Source organism: Globicephala melas, chromosome 1 (genome assembly GCF_963455315.2).
Source record: "Globicephala melas chromosome 1, mGloMel1.2, whole genome shotgun sequence".
Classification (NCBI taxonomy): domain Eukaryota; kingdom Metazoa; phylum Chordata; class Mammalia; order Artiodactyla; family Delphinidae; genus Globicephala; species Globicephala melas.
Window position 1 is genome coordinate 110,015,317 of NC_083314.1, and position 27,016 is coordinate 110,042,332.

Here is a 27,016-nt window from a genome sequence, read left to right on the forward strand (position 1 = left end):
ACATAAAAAGTTAAGCATTTTGTTCAAGTACATTTAATATTTATGTGTCAGACACAGTATGTGAACCAAGAAAAGCAATGATGAGGGCCTGATTAAGATACTGGCTGTGAGACAGAAAAAAATAAACTGGAAAAAGTATTTTAAAAGTAGAGGCCAGAGCAGTAATTGCCACCTCACATCATCAATAAGCACTGTAAATCTGCTCTCACTAATATATGTAATTTTAATTTTATTTTTTTATATTTGAATTTTATTTTATTTTAGTTTTTTACACAGCAGGTTCTTATTAGTCATCCATTTTATACATATTAGTGTATACATGTCAATCCCGATCTCCCAATTCATTCCACCCCCACCGCCACCCCCATATATGTAATTTTTAAAATGACATATGTACCATCAATCTGAATACTAAATGATAAAAAGCTTAATATCTTTCTTATTTTTTAGATAAAATTATGATTAAGTTTTAATATTTTCTTCCCACACCCCAACGGATAGATTAGAATCTAAATAATAAAGTTATCATCGTGGATTTAAATCTACTGTGGACCAAGTTAACTTCTGCTGGGTTCTACAGCTACAGATTGCATTCTAGCCACTCACATTATTCATGAAAGCCACTGAGATACATGGAGGAATGGTTGTCTGAGCACAATAGCTCACTTCAAATCCAGCTTTGATAATATAACCAACAAGTGGTGAGTCAGAAGAATCACCTTAGTTGTCAGAGAGCACACTATTAAAATAAAAAAAATTTCAATATTAGATGTCACCTGATTGCTGATCTTTCAGGGTAGTACAAAGTATACATTTTCAAATCACTGCACAAATGAAAACTCCTGCAGCAATCTGATAAGGTAGATTTATGTATACCTCATCAGATGAGAAATGTCAAAAATACCTAGGTCCTTCTTATATGCTGTTAAGAATAAAACTTACCAAAGTCTTCTAAAACAAAATTTACATTAAAAATGAATTATAAATATAATGAAAATTCAAGTAAAAAGTTTCTCATCTTACCCTGTCTAGTTCCAGTGTAAACTTCTGGTCCCACGACTGATTGGAAATGGGTTTCCAGCTAGTTTGGCCAACCACAGTATTATCTAGCTTCAAAACTGCACAGACATCATCTGTAATTACAATTTAAAACTTGCTTAAATATTTTAAAACCTTTAAAATAGAAATGCCACTGTTTAATATCAACAAAAGTCTTATGATCCTTTGAAAATAAGTTTTTCTTACTCACTACTGAAGCTTTTGAATCTTAAATGGCTAGTTTTATATATACACTCCCACTAGACCCTCCCAAGTTATCCTTTGTGTTTCACAAAAACACAAATAGTAATCGCTATTTCGTTTATATTAAAATGTAACTGAAAGGACTAACAGGTGACCAGTAATTGTTTGTCAGGTGTGTGTGTATATTTACATGTCAATATCAGTCATCCAGTTTTTCTCTCTCTACATTTGCTATTTATTAATGTTGTTACCTTAAACAATTTTTATTTTCACATTTTTCCTAAAGTCTCTCTCTAGATACAGGAAAGCACAGACATACTGTACTAGGCTGAATTGTCACATGCCTTTTCCACCAGTTGTATAATTACATCATAGTTTATGATTACTTTACAGTGTCTCCAAAGTACTTCATAAACCTCTCCCATTTTACTTTACCACCTTTACCCACTGCCCCATTTCAGTTTACTTCTGGGACCCAGTCCTAGTTAAACATGTTTAGTTCAGTGGTTAGCTATCAAAATTTCAACGTTAGTTTAGAGGTGTCATTATACCATTAAAAGAATCAAGATGTGACACAAAGAGTTTGACATAAAGATGTTCAATATTTCATTATTCCAAAAGAATTAATGTTATATGTCATTCAGTTTTCTAACATATTTTCAGCAGGGTAAATTTTGTAGTCTTTTAAATTTTCCTGTCATTATAGCTTTTGATATTTTAAATTTAAATTATGGAAATCATAATTTTAAAGTTTGTTGTCCAACTCTAACTCGTCTCACTCTTCTCTGTCCCCACTGCTCAGCCCTTTGTATAGGTCCTTTAATTTGTTACATGATTGATAAAAAAATCTGATTACTGAACTGGATAAGTCATCGGTTTTTAGGAGATTTCGACTACTTCCACTTTTACTTTTACTCGTTCTGCTCATGAAAGATGATCTGGTTTCACTTGGACTCCAACCAGGTAGTGCAACCGATGCTGCTTTTGACCGTCCGGGGACATTCTCTAGGATATCTTGACAGCCCATTAGACGAACTTCCAAAGTACCTGTAGCATGAACAAATATCAAATAAGAAAACATCAATACTCAACATATAAAATGATGTCGTTGTTACCTATTCAGAAATAGGGGGGAAAAATATCTGCTAAAATAACAAAATCTCTTCTTCCAGAGCATCTTCGAGGTAACTATCATCTTTACTGCTTTATTTAGAGAAACCTATTAAAAATTCTTAATTAAAACAACTATAAAAAATGTATAGAAAGAACAGCACCAGCTGTCGGGCATAGAACAAAACTAGTTACTTAAACTTCCTGTGTATCTGAATACTCATTTCTATAATTCCATGGAAAAATTACAGAATTATGTGGATAAAACATGTGGGAGGGAAACATAAAACTAAATAATATGCCTACTAAAATAAACATAAAGAAATTAGAAACAAGGAAATCTGACAATGTAAATAACAGTTGTGTTTAATAGTTATATAGCTAACACAGGAAAGGACTATAGGGGGTTTTTTTTGGCATAAGTAGATGGAGTTCTGTTCTATTTGAGATGTAAAATAACATTATCTTCTCACTTTAATAGTTTAGTTAGTCAAATAATTATGGGCTATAATTATCTAAGCATAAAGTAATTATAATTTCCTTAGGCAAATACAAACTAAAAGTGTTCAAATGAAAATGAGGAACTGTGAGCTTAGGCATCTGGAGATATGGCTTTGTCATCATTTGGGCTAGACTTAGTGTATTAAAATTTTAAATGGTGCCTCAGTATTAAAATTTTAGATACTGCCCATAGTATAGCACTTTAGAAAGAGTATTTCCTGGTAGAAGCTGTCCTATTAAACTTAAATAATTAAAACTTAATTTTTTAATTATTTAAAAGTAACCAAAGGACTCTTTCAACAAAGTAAAAAAGTCTGTATTTAATCTCAACTCAACCAAAAAAACATAATCAGACAAAAAATATGAAAAAAACAGTGTTAAAGGAAAGGGACATCAGGCAATGAAGAACAGTGATCCCTGAGAGAAGAGTCCTAAGATTGCTTACTACCTTGAGAATATCTAGGACACAGCACAGGGAGGGAGAACTCAGGTGGAGCCAAGTGGACTACCTGAGTTAAGGAGACAGAACTGAGAGTATTGAGGCTGAACTGACTGAGGTGGCGAGATTTCACAGGCAGAGTAAAGGAAAAAATACAGCTGTCCAGAGACAGAATCCCTGAGATGTGCAGAAGGTTCTCCAGACCAAGTCTTCAGTCTTGCCCCAGGAGTAGAGAATAGTTACCCTTAGACTAAATGATGCTCTAGTCCCACATAACAAATCTTAAAAGCATTACCCAAAAGATCAAACTGTTTCCAAGTAACCTAACTATGACCCAGAACAAAGCTCAAAAATATTTGTAATATTTGTAATATTTGTAGGAATACAAAAATACCCAGCACCTAACAAGCTAAAATTCCAAATGTCTGGCATTTAATCAGAGATTATCAGGTATATTTGTTTTCTATTGCTGCATTACCAACTATCACAAATGTAGTGGCTTAAAACAACACCCATTTATTATCTAACAGTTTTGTAGGCCAGAGTTTGAGTGGGCTGGTCTGCATTCTCTGTCAAAGATCTCATAAGGCTGAAATCATTGTGTCTGCCAGGCTAGGCTCTTATCTGGAAGTTCTAAAGAAGAACCTGCTTCTAAGCTCATTCAGGGTATTGGCAGAATCTAGTTTCCTGCAGCTGTAAGAATAGGGATCCTATTTCCTTGCTGGCTGACAGCCAGGGGCTGTTTTCAAGTTCTAGAGTGGACCTGCATCCCTCGTCATGTGACCGCCCCCCCATCTCTATGCCAGCAATGGCACATAAAATCCTTTTTATGATTCATATCTGACTTCCCCTTCTGCCACTGGCCAGAGAAAATTTTCTACTTTTAAGGGGCTCATGTGATTTTATTAAGCCCACCCATATAACTGTCCTTTACGATAACTCAAAGTCAACTGATTAGTAACCTAAATTACATATGCAAAAATCTCCTTTGCCATGTAATGTAATATTATCACAGAAGTGATACCCCATCATATTCATGGGGGAGGGATTCTGGGGGTCATTCTTAATATTCTGTCTATCACACCAGGGAAGCAAAGAAACAGAAAAGTGGGACCCATTAAAAAAATAAAATGAAAACCAATACAAAACTGATATAAATGTTAGGATTAGCACACATTCACACAGTTATTATAAATATATTCCATCTGTTCAAAAAGTTGAACAGGGACACTGAAGAAGTCAGAAAAACACAAAACAAATTTCTAGAGATGAAAATAACATTGAGATTTTTTTTAAAAACCCCAAAACTGGATGGGATTGGTGGCACATTACACATTGCAAAAGTAGAGGCTACTGAACTTGAAGCCAGCGCAACAGAAATGATCAAAAATAGAAGACAGAAAGCAAAGATTTGGAGGGCAAAACCCAGCACATATGTGAGCTGTGAGTTTAACTTCTAGTGGCCTAATACATGTGTACTTGAAGTCCCTGATGAAAAGCAAAGAGGATAGGGAACAGAAAATATATTTGAAAAAATAATGACTGAAAAATTGCCTAATGTAGTGAAAACTATAAACCTAAGAAGTATCCAAGAAGTTCAATGAACACCGAGCAAAAGAAAAATAAGTAAATTACACCAAAGCATAACATAATCAAATTTCTCAAAACAAACAATAAGAGAAAGTATTAAAAGCAGCCAGAAAAAATGACATGTACATATAAGATTAGGACAGCAGCAGATTTCTCATTAGAAACAATGAAAGCAAGACAGAGAAGCAATATCTTTAAAGTACTGAGGAAACAAACCATGAACTTAAAATTCTAAGGCTACTGAAAATTTCTTTCAAAAATGAAGCTTTTTCAAATATAAAAATGGATAAAGAACCCATTATCAGCAAATTACCATGTGATCCATCCACACAATTCCTAAGTATTTATCCCAGTGAAGTGAAATCTATGTTTACACAAAAACTATACAGGGATCTTATTAGCAGCTATATTTGAAAAAAGTACAAAATGGAAACAACCCAAGTATCAATCACAGGTGAATGGATAAACTAGTTATGGTATATTCACACAACTGAATACTACCAATAATAAACAGAAAAGAACTACTGATACATGCAACATAGACAAATATCAAAGGAATTATTCAGAGTGAAATGGCCAGATTCCCACCCCCAACAAAAAAAAGAGTATGCACTGTATGATTCAATTTATATACAATTCTACAAAGTGAAAACTAATATCTAGTGACAGAAACAAGCCAGTGATTGCCTGGGGACAGGTGTGGGGAAGGAAAGCATGAGAAGAGCAAGAAAGAGAGATTACATAGAGGCACACGAGGATACTTTTGGGGATGATGGATATAATTATCTTGATTGTGGTAATAGTTTCAAGACTTTAAATAGATGACAAAACTTGTCAAATTATACACTTTAAATATGTGCAATAAAACATGTTCTAAAAACTGGATATTGATAATGGTGGCTCATGTATATGTATTTCCTAAAAATTTAAAACTATACTTAAAATCGGTGAAAATTTATATACTATAGTGTATAAATTATGTCCCAATAAAGATTCTAAACATGAGGGGAAACTTCAATCTTACGTTTGGTTAGGCTATGGAAATCTTATCTTACTGTAAAGTATTAAGGCAGATTAAGTATAACGGAAATCATTTCAATTCTGGTTCAAAAGAAGCAACTTGTGTCTGTGTGTTTTATTTGTTTTTTTGTTGTTGCTAAGGTAGCAAACTTAGTTCATTTCCACTGTAAATGCTCAGATGTAAAAGTCATCCTGGGAAAACTGTAAACATCTGGTTACTACTTCAAACCCCGGTAGCATATAGCTTATTAAAGATTTTAGTAATTTCAATGTATTAGGAGATGACAATGTTCAACACCTGCTTTCATTTGGAATAAAACCTGGAGGGATTTAAGATCTTTATTAAGTATCTAGAAGTTTCTTTCTTTTATGAGGTGACACAATTGCTATTGCATATAACCATGTAAGAAGTGGCTTAAAATTACATTTTTTACTTTTATGACCCATAATATGAAATTTTAAAAACAAGCAAATCCAAAAAATAAATGTTTGTATTCATAAGCAATAGCTAAAATTCCATTAGGACTAAATACTTTTTTATTTCTTTTAACTTTCTGGAAAAACTGTTTTATATCAATTTTACTAATTCAGTATTTCATCTTGGTACAATTAACTTTTCTTTAATTCTGAGGAATCTTCTTTTATAAAAACTAGTAAATGTCTCAAAATTTGGACTAAAAATTAAATTATACTTTATATCAAAGTAATTTGCAAATTTTAGTATTATAATCATACAACCACGAAAGAAACCAGAGTATAAATGAGATAAACCACAAATAATAGCATACAGTAAAAACTCAGGCCAGTAAATACTCCTACTACTTATCTATGCTAACACTTTATCATGTCTAATCCTTTATTAATACCACTACTATTTCTCTTCCTAGTTAACTCCATATTTAGTTTAAGGTCTGGTAGATAAAGGAATTTTAAAAAAAAATTTTTTTAATTTTTAAAGGAATTTAAAAAAAAATATCTTAAGAATTATAAGATACTTACTTTTAGACTGGTGATTTACATCACTATGAGTAAAGTTCATTAAGGGAATGAAGAACAAGGAAAGAGAGAACTAAAAAGAGGTTAAAGAGTTGGGAAGAGCAGCCAACCAGAATAGAAAAGGAAAATAATTTCCAGCCATATCAGCTGATTTTCAAAAATGCGGCTTTATTACTTTTCTAAAGTAACAACGATATTTTAACCAATAGATCATTCTGAAATTCTTGAATATTAAAAACATGTTCAGCCCTGAGCCATAAGATGGTGAAACTTGGATGTACAGTCCCTGCCTTATTATCAAATGACATTTACCAAATATCTACTGAGTGTATAAAGTATCTTGTGATAGGGGTTAAGATTACATGTAGGTAGACGACAAGGTCTTCATAGGTCTATATCCCAGTTTTGATTTTAAAAAAAAATAGTAAGAAATGGATAATAAGTCAAAGACATTAAATAGGCACTCTGCACTAACCAGATTAATTGTAATAGAAGATTCATGGTAGGAGTTATAGAAGATGTGGCTGGAAACATAAATGCTTTATTTTATTTACTTATTTTTTTAATTGGAGTACAGTTGATTTAAAATGTTGTGTTAATTTCAGGTGTACAACAAAATGAATCAGCTATACATATACATATATCCACTCTTTTTGGATTCTTTTCCCATATAGGCCATTATAGAGTACTGAGTAGAGTTCCCTGTGCTATACAGTAAGTCCTTATTAGTTATCTATTTTATATATAGTAGTGTGTATATGTCAGTCCCAATCTGCCAATTTATCCCTACTCCCCCTTTCCCCCAGTAACCATAAGTTTGTTTTCTACGTCTGTAACTCTATTTGTTTGGTAGATAAGTTCATTTGTACCCTTTGTTTAGATTCCTCATATAAGCAATATCATGATATTTGTCTTTCTCTGTCTGATTTACTTCACTCAATATGACAATCTCTAGGTCCATCCATGTCACTGCAAATGGCATTACTTCGTTCTTTTTTTATGGCTGAGTAATATTCCACTGTACATATGGACCACATCTTCTTTATCCATTCCTCTGTTGATGGACATTTAGGTTCCTTCCATGTCCTGGCTATTGTAAATAGTGCTGCAGTGAATATTGTGGTGCATGTATCTTTTGAATTATGGTTTTCTCCAGATATATGCCCAGTAGTGGGATTGCTGGATCATATGGTAGCTCTATTTTCAGTTTTTTAAGGAACCTCCATACTGTTTTCCATAGTGGCTGTACCAGTTTACATTCCCACCAACAATGTAGGAGGGTTCCTTTTTCTCCACACCCTCTCCAGCATTAACTGCTTATGGATTTTTTGGATGATGGCCATTCCGACGAGTGTGAGGTGATACCTCATAAGATAAATGCTTTAAATAATAAATATTTAAAATACAATGGAGAATTTAGAACAGAGGTTCCCAAGCTTTCTCGTTTCATGATACCCTAATGTCTCAATTTTTTCATTGTGCTTCTAGTCTGAACAATGTACCTAACAGTTCTGTTTCATAAGATATTGTAACAAATTAATAACTATTTGAAAAATAATACACGTAATTTGAAAGAAAAAAGTAATCTTATTTCATTCTTAAATAACCATGATCACTTCCTAATGAGATGTGTGTATCTATTGGGCACTGTGTAACTTATCAAACTTTGGGATTAGATTTGAAAGTGTCACCCTTATCTTCTATTCCACATTGATTTCCCATAGTATTTATCATTATAGCAGTGAAGGAAAAACCAGGAACACCCAGCTTCATCAATATGTGACATAATCAGAAGGCATGTCATTTGACCTAATGCTGAAACTCCAACTACCTTGAAGCCAGTAGATTAATGATGATGGTAGGAAGTGAAGTAATACTGTGTTTCCCTCAAAAACTTAAAATATCCTGTTGTACCCTCGTGAATTCATTTTGGCATCCCAGGGTACCTCAGATTTAGGAACTCAATTTGGTAACTGCAGATTTAAACTGATCTTAATAGTGGCAACAGCATTGTTCAACTGTAAATTTCTCCTTCAAGGTTGAATGTAAAAGTCTGCCATAATATAAAGCTGATTAATGGTACCCAAAAGTACTAAAATGTGATAGTATGCTATGCAATTCTGAAGAACACTTTCATATCCTCAAAATATTTAATGACGATTGTTTTTAAGGTAAAGCCCTCTCTGACATTCATATTGATAAGATAATTTAAGGATTCCTGGAGAAGAGGGAGGCCTGTGTATCAAAAATATGCCACATTCACATGGGCCATAAAAACCTTTGTAGGTAATGGTAAGAAAATGCTAGAGTTGCAAACTCCAAAGGCAGTTTCTCCACAGAAACACAGGAAAACAAACAAATAAAACCGGGAAACTACTTATAATCAACTTGAACAAAAATCTGGGAAACAAAGGTTTACTGCAACCAAACAAATGCTTGATCAAAAAATGCAATGAATACTTGGTAGGAGAGCTTTCTGGCATTTTACTTTATCTTTGCTTCATCCCTCCTCCCCCCAACCCCTAATGGTTTGGTGATAGTCCTGAAGATAGCAGGCTGCATTCCTGGTACAGGGTCCCAGTGCCAGAGGGAGCAGAGAAGACTTCATACTCAAAGAACTGTGGATGCCTGCTTTGACCTCTTTGAAGGCTCCCTGAAGGACTAACAGAAAGGGTTTATCTTTTTTTCACCTAAGAAATCTCTCAGAGAAATAGCTAAGTGGAGGGCATTTAAAGGCAAATGAAAGGCAAATGAAACAACCACTGAAGCCAGGAGCAAAGGATATCAGTTGTCTATATTGTTTAATAGACATCCTAGAGTCTTGGCGAAAAGCTAGGGAGTAAACTGTTTTAAGGAATAAGAGCTTTGCAATGTTTCCACGTGTTACTGGAAAACTAGAAGGCTAGATGCAAAAGGAGACATACTCAGAAGAGATCTGAAAAGGCCCTAAGCTCTCACATCTGGCAGATCTTCAAGCTCTGTGCAAGCAAAGGCAGAGTTACAAAATGCCTGGGTGAATGCTGAAGGTATGCCTTGGCACACAAACACAGAATTCAGCTGCAAACATGGCAAATTTTCTTTCTGCTTGCAGGCATTTGGAAGTCCTAGCCACAGCAATCAGAGAAGAAAAAGAAATAAAAGGAATACATATTGGAAAAGAAGTAAAACTGTGACTGTTTGCAGATGACATGATACTATACATTGAAAATCCTAAAGATGCCACCAGAAAACTAGAGCTAATCCATGAATTTGGTAAAGCTGCAGGATACAAAATTAAGGCAAGAAATCTCTTGCATTCCTATACGTTAACAATGAAAGATCAGAAAGAGAAATTATGGGAACAATCCCATTTACCATCACAACAAAAATAATAAAATACCTAGGAATAAACCTACCTAAGGAGGCAAAAGACCTGTACTCGGAAAACTATAAAACACTGATGAAAGAAATTAAAGATGATACAAATAGGTGGAGAGATATACCATGTTTTTGGATTGAAAGAATCAATACTGTGAAAATTATTACACTACCCAGAGCAATCTACAGATTCAATGCAATCCCTATCAAATTACCAAGGGCATTTTCCCCAGAACTAGAACAAACAATTTTACAATTTGTATGGAAACACAAAAGACCCCGAATAGCCAAAGCAATCTTGAGAAAGAAAAACGGAGCTGGACGAATCAGGCTCCCTGACTTCAGCCTATGCTACAAGTATAGTAATCAAGACAGTATGGTACTGGTACAGAAACAGAAATATAGATCAATGGTACAGGATAGAAAATCCAGAGATAAACCCACACACCCATGGTCACCTAATCTATGACAAAGGAGGCAAGACTATACAATGGAGAAAAGACAGTCTCTTCAATAAGTGGTGTTGGGGAAACTGGATAACTACATGTAAAAGAATGAAATTAGAACACTACCTAACACCATACACAAAAATAAACTCAAAATGGATTAAAGACCTAAATGTAAGGCTGGAGACTATAAAACTCTTAGAGGAAAACACAGGAAAAACACTCTTTGAAGTGTTTTGAAGTGTTTGAAACACTCAAATCACAGCAAGATCTTTTCTGACCCACCTCCTAGAGTAATAAAAATAAACAAATGAGACCTAATTAAACTTAAAAGCTTTTGCACAGCAAAGGAAACCATAAACAAGATGAAAAGACAACCCTCAGAATGGGAGAAAATATTTGCAAATGAAGCAACTGACGAAGGATTAATCTCCAAAATATACAAACAGCTCATGCAGCTCAATATCAAGAAAAACAAGCAACGCAATCAAAAAATGGGCAGAGACCTAAATAGACATTTCTCCAAAGAAAACATACAGATAGCCAAGAGGCACATGAATAGATAGATGCTCAACACCACTAATTATTAGAGAAATGCAAGTCAAAATTACAATAAGGTATCACCTCACATTGGTCAGAATGGCCATCATCAAAAAATCTACAAACAATAAATGCTGGAGAGGGTGCGGAGAAAAGGGAACCCTCTTGCATTATTGGCGGGAATGTAAACTGATACAGCCACTATGGAGAACAGCATGGAGGTCCCTTAAAAAACTAAAAATAGACTACCATATGACCCAGCAATCCCACTACTGGGCATATACCCTGAGAAAACCAATATTCAGAAAGACACATGTGCCCCAATGTTCATTGCAGCACTATTTACAATAGCCAGGACACAGAAACAACCTAAATGCCCATCAACAGATGAATGGATAAAGATATGGTACATATATACAATGGAATATTACTCAGCCATCAAAAGGAACCAAATTGGGTCATTTGTAGAGATGTGGATGGACCCAGAGTCTGTCATACAGAGTAAAGTCAGTCAGAAAGAGAAAAACAAATATCGTATATTAATGCATATATGTGGAACATAGGAAAATGGTACAGATGAATCTATTTCTGCAAGGCAGAAATAGAGATGCAGACATAGAGAATGGACGTGTGGACACAGAGGGGGAAGGGGAAGGTGGGATGAATTGGGAGATGAGGTTTGACATAAATACACTACCATGTGTAAAATAGATAGCTAGTGGGGACCTGCAGTATAGCACAGGAAGCTCAGTTCGGTGCTCTGTGATGACCTAGATGGGTGGGATGGGGGGGAGGGGGGAAGGGAAGTCCAAGAGTGAGCGGATATATGTATACATATAGCTGATTCACTTTGTTTTACAGCAGAAACTAACACAACATTGTAAAGCAATTATACTCCAATTAAAGAAAAAAAAAAAGTCTGTCAAAACACTAGTTGACCACTAACTTAATGGAGACTTCAGTGACCACACATGACAAAAAATACAGTCTTTAGCAAATAAAGTCACTAAACAACTACACCCTGTTTCAAAGAGCAATAAGAAATTATAGAAAAGGGGAGTATCTTCCAGTTACACATTATAATACTCAACATATCCAGCTTTCAATAAAAAATTATGAGGCAAGCACAGAAATAAGAGAGTATGGCCAATTCACAAGAAAAGCAGAAATTCACAGAAACCATCCTTCAGGAAGACATTGGATTTACTAGACAAAGACTCCATACCCACTGTCTTACATATGGTCAAAGCTTATATGTGGTCAAAGACCTAAAAGAAACCAAAAGGAAAAAGACAGAATAGTATTTCAACAAATAGGGAATATTAATAAAGATAGAGAATTTATAAATAAGAACCAAATAGAAATCCTGGAGTTGAAAAGTATGCTAACTGGAATTTTAAAAGTTTACTAGAGATGTTCAACAGCAGATTTGAGCATCCAGAAGAATAAGAAAACTTAAAGGTAGTTGAACTGAAGTATCCAGTCTTAAGAACAGAAAGAAAAAAAATGAAGAAAATTCAATGTAATTCTATGTTACTTCAATAACTGGGGAATGAGGGACATTACATGAAGGGAAACATTGATAGGAACTACAGCTGACTTCTCATAATATTGGGTTGGCCAAAAAGTGCCTTCGGTTTTTAAATAAAAATAAAAGACACATTTCACACTTTCACCAAGAACTTTATTGAACAACATATTCACCCTTTTGTTCCACTACCTTCTGCCATTTTTCAGGCAACTTCATTATTCCATCTTCCCAAAATGTTTTATCTTTTTGAGCAAAGAACTGTTCCAGGTACCTTTTACAGTCTTCCAGGGAATTGAAATTTTTTTCCATTAAGAGAATTTTGTGAAGACCTAAATAAATGGAAATATGAAGGTGCAACATCTGGTGAATACAGCAGATGAATCAGAACTCCCCAGCCAAGCTGTAACAGTTTCTGCCTGGTCATCAAAGAAACATGCGGTCTTGCATTATCCTGATGGAAGACCATGGTGTTTTCTGTTGACTAATTCTGGACACTTTTCATCAAGTGCTGCCTTCAGTTGGTCTAACTGGAGCAGTACTTGCTGGAATTAATCGTTTAGTTTTCTGGAAGGAGCTCATAATAGAGGACTCCCTTCTAATCCTACCATATATACAACATCACCTTCTTTGGATGAAGACTAGCCTTTGGTGTGGTTGGTAGTGGTTCATTTTGCTTGCCCCATGATGTCTTCTGTTCCACATTATTGTACATATCCACTCTTCATCGCCCATCACAATTTGTTTTAAACATGGAACACTTTCATTACGTTTAAGTAGAGAATTGCAGGCAGAAATATGGTCAAGAAGGGGTTTTTTGTTTAACTTATGTGGAACCCAAACATCAAAGCAATTCACACAACCAAGCTGGTGCAAATGATTGTCAACACTTTATTTGGTTACTTTGAGTATGTTGGGTATCTCCCGTGTGGTATAACGTTGATTCTTCTCAATTAATGTCTCGATTTGATCGCTATCAACTTCAACTGGTCTACCTGACCATGGAGCATCATCCAGTGAGAAATCTCCAGCATGAAATTTTGCAGACCATTTTTGACATGTTTCATCAGTCACAGCACCTTCTCCATACACCGCACTGGCATTTCAGTTGTGTTTTAACCTTTCTTGAAATAATAAAGGATAATATGCCAAAAATGTTGTTTTTTTCTTCCATCTTCAATATTAAAATGGCTACACAAAAATTCACCAATTTTGATAAGTCGTTTTTAAAATGCAGGCTGATATAACAGCTGCACATACAAGCTAACAAAATTGTTTTGAATGAAGTTAACGACAACTAAGTGCTACTAGAGCCATCTTATGGAAAAAAACAAACAAAACTTTTGGCCAGCCCAATACAAAGAGGAAAACTAGAAGACAATGAAATCACATTTTTAAAGAGCTGAAAGGAAAAAAACACCTATAAAGGTTTTCTACCGACAATATTCTTTAAAAATGAAGATGAAATAAACAAGAAAAAAGTGGAAAAATTAGACTCTACCACATCTTCACTACAATAAATGCTAAAAGAAATGGCTAAGGGCTAAAGGAAAATTCTAACAGGAAATCTCAAGTACAACAAGAATAAGTGAAGAATAACAGTAAGGATAAATGAGCCATTAGATATAAAGAACAATGTTTTGTTTTGTTTTTGGAAAAATACTTTGTAACGAAGTAAATTAGAGTTGACCCTTGAATAATGTGGGGGTTAGGGGAACTGACCCTTCTTGCAGTCGAAAATCCACATGTAACTTAACAGTAGGTTCTCCATATCTGTAATCCCACACTCACAGATTCAATTAACCACGGATCATGTATATCCTTAAAGTTCTTAGCTCTTTAAGTAAAAACAACACTAGAAGATGTACAGTGGAACCTTGAACAACATGGGTTTGAACTGTGCAGGTCCACTTATACATGAATTTTTTTTCACTACATACATAACTACAGTACTGTATGATCCACACCTGGTTGAGTCCACAGACATGGAGGGCTGACTGTGAAGTTATATACAGATTTGTGACTGCACAGAAGGTTGGTGCTCCTAACCCCAGTGTTGTTCAAGGGTCAGCTGCAGATTAAGGCACAGGTAGAAGTAAAATATATTACAATGAGGATAAACAGGGTGAAGTGGAAGAATTTGCAAATATTTCTCCATAAAATTTTTAAACAGATTTGGAAGTAAGAGAGTACACTGTGATCACAGACTGTAATAAGTTCAATATGCATACTGGAATCACTAAAGTAAGCAATAAACACACCACACACATGCACAGGCGTAATTAAAACACTGTTATGGGACATGAAAAGGAATAATGGAACTATTTGCTTCAAAAACAACTACAAAGAGAAGGAAAGGATGAACAGAGAAAAAAGAGTAAATGCAATTCAAACATCAAGAATTGAAGAGTTAAATAAATATCAAAAATAATATTAAAAGGACAGTTTATAAAGGGTACATGGAAACTTTTGAGGGTTGATATGACAAAAGTTATCAAATTGTACATATCAGATACGTGCAGTTAATGTATACAAATAAAGCTGTTAAAAAATATAAGACTAACAACTTCAATTAGATTTTCAGGTTAGATAAAAAGAGACATCTATATGATGTACATAAAATATATCACTTTAAGTAGAAAAGAACAAACAGGTTGAAAATAAAAGGATGGAAAACTTCATTAGGTTAACCTTAGGCATAAAAAGGATAGTATGGCTCTACTAATATCAGACAAAGTAAACTGTAAGTCTATTTTCAGAGATAAAAGGAAATATTTATAATGATAAGAGTAAGTTGATCAGTAAGACATAAAACTAAATGTGTATGCTACTAATTAAAAACAAGACAAAGCAAAGCAAACAGAAGGTAAAACTCAATAGACTTAAAAATGATTTGCAATCGACCTAACTAATTTGATACCTGGCTTAATATGTTAAGAGACTTCATGAGAACTTCTCTTTGAGCTCTACTAAAGATAGGTTTTGGGAGAGATCTTGGTGTTCATGTTTATGAACAGGCTCATGGGAAGTTGCTGGTGGGAGGACTCCCTGAGTTCTGCTGCTTGTCTCTGCTTCATAATATTTGATATTCATGAAAGCTGATGCTTGTTTCTGTGTTTACATCTGTCTCTGAGCCCCCCTCAAAATGTCTGTACATCAATAAACATTTGTTCTACACAAACAAATAAACAAAAAAAACCAGAGACTAGGCGATTTCTGGGATACCATAAAGACTACAAAAATACACATTATGGGGATCTCAGAAGGAGAGAAGAGAGAAAATGGCAGAAAGAATATGTGAAGAAATGATGGCAGAAAACTTCCCAAATCTGATTAATGACATGAATCTGCACATCAAGAAGCTCAAAGAATTCAAGTAAAAAAACTCAAAAGAAATTACCATTCTGAGATGCATTATAATCAAATTGTGAAAACCAAAGACAAAAGGGAATATTGAAAGCAGCAAGAGAGAAGCAACTCGTCACTTAGAAAGAATCCTCAATAAGTTTAAAAGTTGATTCTTCATCAGACAGCATAAAGGCCTGGAGGGACTGGGAGGAAATTTTTAGAATGCTGAAAGAAAAAAGCTTGTCAACGAATTCTATAAATGCAAAACTAACCTTCAAAAATGAAGAAAATAAGCGATTCCCAAAAGTTAAGGGAGCTTATCACTAGTAGACCTTCCTAGAAGAAATGCTAAAACAAGTCAACCAGATTGAAATGACAGGACACTAGACAGTAACTTGAAATCACAGAAAAAATAACACCAGTAAAACTAACTAGGTAAATTAAAAAGCCAGTATTACTATATTTTCAATTTGTAACTTTGTTTCCTGTATGACTTAAAAAACAAATGCATACAACAATGATTATAATCTAATATATAATAATATAATATAAAGGGCACACAATGTATAAAGACATAATCTGTGTCAACAAAAATATAACGATGGGGAGGCACAGCTGTATAGGAGCAGAGCTTTTGTAGGCTACTGTGATAAATTTAGGTTGTTAACTGTAACCATTAGAGTAACCACTAAGAAAGTAATTTAAAAATACACAGAAAAGGGGGAAGAAGTCAAGATGGCATTGTGGGAAGACACAGAGTTAGCGTCTTCCCACAACTAGGGTGCCTGCCAGTCGCTGGTGGGGGACTCTGACCCCCAAGGACATGGGAGGAACCCCAGAGTGAACTGGTAGGACGTAGGGGGACCAAGGGGAGAGAAGAAGTAGAGGCCGGACAAGATCAGCCCTCCTGAGGCCGGGGAGATCAGGAGAGGCAGGCCGGTTCCCCCACCTCCAAAGCCCCATACAGGCAACATGGGTCCTGGGGGCATAGGAAGGAGGCTGGGGAGATTAGGAGAGGCAGGTGGGAGGGGCACCCTGGGAGGAGTGGGTGAGGGGAGGAGGGCGATTGCCCTGCCCACTGGGGCCCCGGGAGCCTGCTGAGCTCCCAGGCCAATCCCCTGCCCTCAAAGCCCCCTCCAGGTTGCCTGGGTCCTTGGGGGGCATAGGAAGGAGGCCAAGGGGAGGAAAGGAAAAGAAGGCAGGAGGTGCCCTTTGGGAGGAGCGGGAGAAGAGGGAGGGCAATTGGCCAGCCCACTCAGGTTTGGGGAGCCTGCGGAACTCCCAGGCCAATCACCTGCCCTCCAGGGCCCCTCCAGGCTATGTGGGTCCTTGGGGGCATAGGAGGGAGGATGGGGGGATCAGGAGAGGCAAGCGGGAGGGGCCCTCCCAGACTCCAGACTGGAGGAGCAGGAGAGGAGAGGGCGTTTGTCCTGCCCACTCGAGCAGGAAGCCTGTTGGGCTCCCCGGTGAGGTGCCCTGACCTCTGAGGCCAGGGGTGGGGGACACACCTGGGCCCCTTCTGTTCCTTGAACCTAAGCTCCACCCCCCACAGCCCCCAGGGCCTTTTCTAGCCCTTTGGGTCCTGAGCATTGGCCCCACCCACTGCCCAAACCTCACCCTTGCCTAGGCCCCACTCTCCACAGCCAAGGCCTCCCACGCCCCCCACCCCTTTTTTTATTTCTTTTCCCTCCTCCTCTTTTTTATGATTGTGGTACTGATGTACCTTCTGGGTGTTGATTCATCTATATTTTTATTTTTACATTCTTTCTAATAACATATCTGTTAGTTTCATAGTCTAATTTTATTTTTTACTTTGTTACTTTTTTTTTTTTTTGCCACCCCACACAGCTTGCAGGATCTTGATTTGCGAGCCCAGGGTCGAGTGGAAGCTCCTGCAGTGGGAGCTCTGAGTCCAAACCACTGGACAAACAGAGAACCTCAGACACCAGGGCATATTCATCAGAGTGAGGTCTCATAGAGATCCTCATCTCAACACCAAGACCCAGCTCTACCCAATAGCCTACTCCAGCGTTGGAAGCCTCAGGCCAAATAACCAGTAAGACAGGAACACAATCCCACTAATAATAATAATAAAAAAATGAGATGCCAAAAAAATATGTCACAAATGAAGGAGTAAGGTAAAAACCTACAAGACCAAATAAATTAAGAGAAAATAAGCAACTTACCCGAAAAAGAATTCAGAGTAATGATAGTAAAGATGATCCAGAATCTTAGAAATAGAATGGAGGCATGGATTGAGAAACTACAAGAAATGTTTAACAAAGATCTAGAAGAACTAAACAACAAACACACAGAGATGAATAACACAATAACTGAAATGAAAAATACATTAGAAGGAATCAGTAACAGAATAACGGAGGCAGAAGAACAAATAAGTGAGATGGAAGACAAAACAGTTGAAATAACTACCAAGGAGCAGAATAAAGAAAAAGAAATGAAAAGACTTGAGGACAGTATCAGAGACCTCTGGGACAACATTAAATGCACCAACATTCAAATTATAGGGGTCCCAGAAGAAGAAAAGAAAAAGAAAGGGTCTGAGAAAATATTTGAAGAGATTATAGTGGGAAACTTCCCTAACATGGGAAAGGAAATAGTCACCCAAGTCCAGGAAGCACAGAGAGTCCCATACAAGATAAACCCTAGGAAAAACACACCAAGACACATATTAATCAAACTAACAAAAATTAAATTCAAAGAAAAAATATTAAAAGCAGTAAGGGAAGAAAAACAAATAACATATACAAGGAATCCCCAAAAGGTTATCAGCTTATTTTTCAGTGGAAACTCTGCAGGCCAGAAGGGACGGGCATGATACACTTAGTGATGAAAGAGAAAAAACCTACAACCAAGATTACTCTACCCAGCAAGGATCTCATTCAGATTTGATGGAAAAGTCAAAAGCTTTTGAGAGAAAAAAAAAGCTAAGAGAATTCAGCACCAGCAAACCAGCTTTACAACAAATGCTAAAGAAACTTCTCTAGGTGGGAAACACAAAAGAAAAAGACCCACAGAAACAAACCCAAAACAATTAAGAAAACAGTAATAGGAACACACATATCGATAATAATCTTGAATGTAAATGGATTAAATGCCCCAACCAAAAGACACAGACTGGGTGAATGGATACAAAAACAAGACCCATATATATGTTGTCTACAAGAGACCCACTTCAGACCTAGGGATTCATACAGACTAAAAGTGAAGGGATGGAAAAAGATATTCCATACAAATGGAAATCAAAAGCAAGCTGGAGTAGCAATACTCATATTAGATAAAATAGACTTTAAGATAAAGACTGTTACAAGAGAAAAGGAGGGACACTACATAAAGATCAAAGGATAAATCCAAGAAGAAGATATAACAATTATAAATGTTTATGCACCCAACATAGGAGCACCTCAATACATAAGGCAAATGCTAACAACCATGAAAGGAGAAATCGACAGTAACACAATAACAGCAGGGTACTTTAACACCCCACTTACACCAATGGACAGATCATCCAAACAGAAAATAAATAAGGAAACACAAGCTTTAAATGACACAATAGACCAGGTGGATCTAATTGATATTTATAGAACATTCCACCCAAAAGTGGCAGAATACACTTTCTTCTTCAGTGAACATGGAACATTTTCCAGGACAGATCACACCTTGGGTCACAAATCAAGCCTCGCAAAATTTAAGAAAATTGAAATCATATCAAGCATCTTTTCTGACCACAGCGCTATGAGATTGGAAATCAATTACAGGAAAAAAAACCTGGAAAAAACACAAATATATGGAGGCTAAACAGTGCGCTACTAAATAACCAAGAGATCACCGAAGAAATCAAAGAATAAATTTAAAAATGCATAGAAACAAATGACAATGAAAACATGATGACCCAAAACTTATGGGACACAGCAAAAGCAGTTAGTTCTAAGAGGGAAGTTTATATAGCAATTCGATCTCACCTCAGTAAACAAGAAAAATCTCAAACAATCTAACCCTACACTTAAAACAAATAGAGAAAGAAGAACAAAGAAAACCCAAAGTCAGTAGAAGGAAAGAAATAATAAAGATCAGAGCAGAAATAAATGAAATAGAAACGAATAAAACAATAGCAAAAATCAATAAAACTAAAAGCTGGTTCTTTGAGAAGATAAACAAAATTGATAAACCCTTAGCCAGACTCATGAAGAAAAAGAGAGAGGACACAAACCAATAAAATTAGAAATGAAAAAGGAGAAATCACAACTGATACCACAGAAATACAAAGGATTATAAGAGACTACTACAAACAACTATATGCCAATAAAACGGACAACCACGAAGAAATGGACAAATTCTTAGGAAGGTACAATTTTCCATGACTGAACCAGGAAGAATTAGAAAATATAAACAGACCTATCACAAGTAATGAAATTGAAACCGTAATTAAAAATCTTCCAGCAAACAACAGTCCAGGACCAGATGGCTTCACAGGTGAATTCTATCAAACATTTAGAGAACAGCTAACACTGATCCTTCTCAAACTCTTCCAAAATTTTGCAGAGGAAGGAACACGCCCAAATTCATTCTACAAAGCCACCATCACCCTGATACTAAAACCAGAAAAAGACATCACAAAAAAATAAAATTATAGACCAATGTCACTGATGATCATAATACTAGCAAACAGAAATCCTTAACACTAAGACAACTTGACTATGCTGATTCTTTTTTTTTTTTTTTTTTAATAAAAATGTTAACTGGAATTCCCACCACATACTCCTATCCAGTGGAAAGAAAATTCCAGACCTGCAGAAGCCTGGATGGGAGTAATTTGATGATAAGTACTCTTGATAAAAAGTTAAGTACAGGTTTCTATACATCCCAACTCTTTTATTTGCAAGTGAAAGTAACAATGTTGACCACATATATTTTTTACTGCCACTTAAAAAAAAAAAAAAAAAAGAATCCAACAGCACATTAAAAGGATCATATACCATGATCAAGTGGGATTTATCCCAGGGATGCAAGGATTCTTCAATATATGCAAATCAATCAATGTTATACACCACATTAACAAATTAAGGAATAAAAACCATATGATCATCTCAATGGATGCACAAAAAGCTTTTGACAAAATTCAACACTCATTTATGATAAAAGTTCTCCAGAAAATGGGCATTGGGGGAATGTACCTCAACAAAATAAAGGTCATATATGACAAACCCACAGCAAGCATCATTCTCAATGGTGAAAAACTGAAAGCATTTCCACTAGGATCAGGAACAAGACAAGGATGTCCACTCTCACCACTCTTATTCAGCATAGTTTTGGAAGTCCTAGCCACAGCAATCAGAGAAGAAAAAGAAATAAAAGGAACACAAATTGGAAAAGAAGAAGTAAAACTGTCACCATTTGCCGATGACATGATACTATACATAGAAGATCCTAAAGATGCCACCAGAAAACTATTAGAACTAATCAATGAATTTGGTAAGGTTGCAGAACACAAAATTAATGCACAGAAATCTCTGGCATTCCTATACACCAACAATGAAAAATCAGAAAGAGAAATTAAAGAAACACTTCCATTTACCACTGAAACAAAATGAATGAAATACCTAGGAATAAACCTGCCTAGGGAGGAGAAAGACTTGTACTCAGAAAACTATAAAACACTGATGAAAGAAATCAAAGATGACGCAAACAGATGGAGAAATATATCATGTTCTTGGACTGGAAAAATCAATACTGTGAAAATGACTATACTGCCCAAAGCAATCTACAGATTCGATACAATCCCTAGCAAACTACCAAGGGCATTCTTCACAGAATTAGAACAAAAAATCTTACAATTCGTATGGAAACACAAAAGACCCTGAATAGCCAAAGCAATCTTGAGAAAGAAAAATGGAGCTGGAGGAATTAGGCTCCCTGACTTCAAACTATAGCACAAAGCTATAGTAACCAAGGCACTATGGTACTGGCACAAAAACAGAAATATAGATCAATGGTAGAATAGAATAGAATGCCCAGAGATAAACCCACGTACATATGGGCACCTAATTTATGACAAAGGAGGCAAGAACATACAATGGAAAAAAGACAGCCTCTTCAATAAGTGGTGCTGGGAAAACTGGACAGCTACATGTAAAAGAATGAAATTAGAGCACTCCCTAACACCATACGCAAAAATAAACTCAAAGTGGATTAAAGACTTAAATGTAAGACCAGACACTATAAAACTTTTAGAGGAAAACATGGGAAAAAACACTCTGACATAAACCACAGCAAGATCTTTTTTGACCCACCTTCTAGAGAAAAAGAAATAAAAACAAAAATAAACAAATGGGACTTAAAAGCTTTTGCAAAGCAAAAGAAACCATAAATAAGACAAAAAGACAACCTTCAGAATGGGAGAAATATTTGCAAATGAAACAACAGACAAAGGATTAATCTCCAAAATATACAAACAGCTAATGGAGCTCAATATCAAAAAAACAAACAATCCAATTAAAAAATGGACAGAAGAGCTAAATACATATTTCACCAAGGAAGACATACAGATAGCCAAGAGGCACATGAAAAGATGCTCAACACCACTAATTATTAGAGAAATGAAAATCAAAACTACAATGAGGTGTCACCAACCACCAGTCAGAATGGCCATTATCAAAAAAGCCAGAAGCGGGCTTCCCTGGTGGCACAGTGGTTGAGAGTCTGCCTGCCGATGTAGGGGACATGGGTTCGTGCCCTGGTCTGGGAAGATCCCACATGCCGCGGAGCGGCTAGGCCTGTGAGCCATGGCCACTGAGCCTGCGTGTCCAGAGCCTGTGATCCGCAATGGGAGAGGCCACAACAGTGAGAGGCCCGTGTACCACAAAAAAAACAAAACAAAACAAAACAAACAAAAAGCTAGAAGCAATAAATGTTGGAAAGGGTGTGGTGAAAAGAGAACCCTTCTGCACTGTTGGTAGGAATGTAAATTGATACAGCCACTATGGAGAACAGTATGGAGGTTCCTTAAGAAACTAAAAATAAAAGTACCATATGAAACAGCAATCCCACTACTGGACATATACCCTGAGAAAACCATAATTCAAAAAGAGACATGTAACAACTGACACTGCAGAGATAAAAGAGATCATGAGAGATTACTACAAGCAACTCTATGCCAATAAAATGGACAATCTGGAAGAAATGGACAAATTCTTAGAAATGCACAACCTGCCAAGACTGAATCAGGAAGAAATAGAAAATATGAACAGACCAATCACAAGCACTGAAATTGAAACTGTGATTAAAAATCTTCCAACAAAAAAAAGCCCAGGACCAGATGGCTTCACAGGCGAATTCTATCAAACATTTAGAGAAGAGCTAACACCTATCCTTCTCAAACTCTTCCAAAATATAGCAGAGGGAGGACCACTCCCTAACTCCTTCTACGAGGCCACCATCACCTTGATACCAAAACCAGACAAGGATGTCACAAAGAAAGAAAACTACAGGCCAATATCACTGATGAACATAGATGCAAAAATCCTCAACAAAATACTAGCAAACAGAATCCAACAGCACATTAAAAGGATCATACACCATGATCAAGTGGGGTTTATTCCAGGAATGCAAGGATTCTTCAATATACGCAAATCAATCAACGTGATACACCATATTAACAAATTGAAGGAGAAAAACCATATGATCATCTCAATAGATGCAGAGAAAGCTTTTGACAAAATTCAACACCCATTTATGATAAAAACCCTGCAGAAAGTAGGCATAGAGGGAACTTTCCTCAACATAATAAAGGCCATATATGACAAGCCCACAGCAAACATCATCCTCAATGGTGAAAAACTGAAAGCATTTCCACTAAGATCAGGAACAAGACAAGGTTGCCCACTCTCACCACTATTATTCAACATTGTTTTGGAAGTTTTAGCCACAGCAATCAGAGAAGAAAAGGAAATAAAAGGAATCCAAATTGGAAAAGAAGAAGTAAAGCTGTCACTGTTTGCAGATGACATGATCCTATACATAGAGAACCCTAAAGATGCTACCAGAAAACTACTAGAGCTAATCAATGAATTTGGTAAAGTGGCAGGATACAAAATTAATGCACAGAAATCTCTGGCATTCCTATATACTAATGATGAAAAATCTGAAAGTGAAATCAAGAAAACACTCCCATTTACCATTGCAACAAAAAGAATAAAATATCTAGGAATAAACCTACCTAAGGAGACAAAAGACCTGTATGCAGAAAATTATAAGACACTGATGAAAGAAATTAAAGATGATATAAATAGATGGAGAGATATACCATGTTCTTGGATTGGAAGAATCAACATTGTGAAAATGACTCTACTACCCAAAGCAATCTACAGATTCAATGCAATCCCTATCAAACTACCACTGGCATTTTTCACAGAACTAGAACAAAAACTTTCACAATTTGTATGGAAACACAAAAGACCCCGAATAGCCAAAGCAATCTTGAGAACGAAAGAAGGAACTGGAGGAATCAGGCTCCCTGACTTCAGACTATACTACAAAGCTACAGTCATCAAGACGGTATGGTACTGGCACAAAAACAGAAAGATAGATCAATGGAACAGGATAGAAAGCCCAGAGATAAACCCATGCACATATGGACACCTTATCTTTGATAAAGGTGGCAGTAATGTACAATGGAGAAAGGACAGCCTCTTCAATAAGTGGTGCTGGGAAAACTGGACAGGTACATGTAAAAGTATGAGATTAGATCACTCCCTAACACCATACACAAAAATAAGCTCAAAATGGATTAAAGACCTAAATGTAAGGCCAGAAACTATCAAACTCTTAGAGGAAAACATAGGCAGAACACTCTATGACATAAATCAAAGCAAGATCCTTTCTGACCCACCTCCTAGAGTAATGGAAATAAAAACAAAAATAAACAAATGGGACCTAATGAAACTTCAAAGCTTTTGCACAGCAAAGGAAACCGTAAACAAGACCAAAAGACAACCCTCAGAATGGGAGAAAATATTTGCAAATGAAGCAACCGACAAAGGATTAATCTCCAAAATTTACAAGCAGCTCATGCAGCTCAATAACAAGAAAACAAACAACCCAATCCAAAAATGGGCAGAAGACCTAAATAGACATTTCTCCAAAGAAGATATACAGACTGCCAACAAACACATGAAAGAATGCTCAACATCATTAATCATTAGAGAAATGCAAATCAAAACTACAATGAGATATCATCTCACACCAGTCAGAATGGCCATCATCAAAAAATCTAGAAACAATAAATGCTGGAGAGGGTGTGGAGAAAAGGGAACACTCTTGCACTGCTGGTGGGAATGTGAATTGGTTCAGCCACTATGGAGAACAGTATGGAGGTTCCTTAAAAAACTACAAATAGAACTACCATATGACCCAGCAATCCCACTACTGGGCATATACCCTGAGAAAACCAAAATTCAAAAAGAGTCATGTACCAAAATGTTCATTGCAGCTCTATTTACAATAGCCCGGAGATGGAAACAACCTAAGTGCCCGTCATCGGATGAATGGATAAAGAAGATGTGGCACATATATACAATGGAATATTACTCAGCCATAAAAAGAAACGAAATTGAGCTATTTGTAATGAGGTGGATAGACCTAGAGTCTGTCATACAGAGTGAAGTAAGTCAGAAAGAAAAAGACAAATACCGTATGCTAACACATATATATGGAATTTAAGAAAAAAATATCATGAAGAACCTAGGGGTAAAGCAGGAATAAAGACGCAGACCTCTTAGAGAACGGACTTGAGGTTATGGGGAGGGGGAAGGGTGAGCTGTGACAGGGCGAGAGAGAGTCATGGGCATATACACACTAACAAACGCAGTAAGGTAGATAGCTAGTGGGAAGCAGCCGCATGGCACAGGGATATTGGCTCGGTGCTTTGTGACAGCCTGGAGGGGTGGGATGGGGAGGGTGGGAGGGAGGGAGACGCAACAGGGAAGACATATGGGAACATAGGTTTATGTATGACTGATTCACTTTGTTATAAAGCAGAAACTAACACACCATTGTAAAGCAATTATACCCCAATAAAGATGTTAAAAAAAAAAAAAAAAAAAAAAAAAAAAAAAAAAGAGACATGTACCACAATGTTCACTGCAGCATTATTTACAACAGCCAAGACATGGAACCAACCTAAATGTCTCTCAACAGATGAATGGATAAAGAAGATCGGGCACATATATATAATGGAGTATTACTCAGCCATAAAAAGAAACAAAATTGAGTTATATGTAGTGAGGTGGATGGACCTAGAGTCTGTCATACAGAGTGAAATAAGTCAGAAAGAGAAAAACAAATAACATATGCTAATGCATATCTATGGAATCTAAAAAGAAAAAAAAATGGTACTGATGAATCTAGTTGCAGGGCAAGAATAAAGAGGTAGACATAGAAAATGGACTTGATGACATAGGGTGGGAGGGCAAAGCTGGGATGAAGTGAGAGTAGCATCAACATATATACACTACCGGATGTAAAATAGTTGGCTGGTGGGAAGCAGCAGCATAGCACAGGGAGATCGACTCAGTGGTTTGCAATGACCTAGACAGGTGGAATAGGGAGGATGGGAGGGAGGCTCAAGAGGGAGGGGATATGGGGACACATGTATGCATGTGGCTGATTCACTTTGTTGTGCAAAAGAAACTAACACGGTATTGTGAAGCAATTATACTCCAATAAAGATTTGAAACACACACACACACACACACACACACACACAGAAAAGGAAACAAGGAGAGAATAAAAAAGGTAAACTAGAAAAAGTCAATCAAACACAAAAGAAAGCAAAAGAATTCAGGAAAATAAAGATTAAGACTTACAGAAAACAATTAGCAAAAC

At 36.2% G+C, this 27,016-nt stretch overlaps 1 protein-coding gene across 3 annotated transcripts in view; it reads right to left on the reverse strand.

Annotated features, from left to right (window-relative positions):
- The window catches only part of PKN2 (protein kinase N2), a 132,051-nt gene that overhangs the window by 38,727 nt on the left and 66,308 nt on the right, over positions 1–27,016 (reverse strand). For all 3 annotated transcript variants that reach the window (XM_030866140.3, XM_060303182.2, XM_030866137.3), the window contains 2 exons: positions 2,104–2,289; positions 1,024–1,133 (listed from right to left, as the gene is read on the reverse strand). In XM_030866140.3, coding sequence (XP_030722000.1) covers positions 1,024–1,133; positions 2,104–2,289 — 296 coding nt within the window. The remainder of the gene's footprint in view (positions 1–1,023; positions 1,134–2,103; positions 2,290–27,016) is intronic.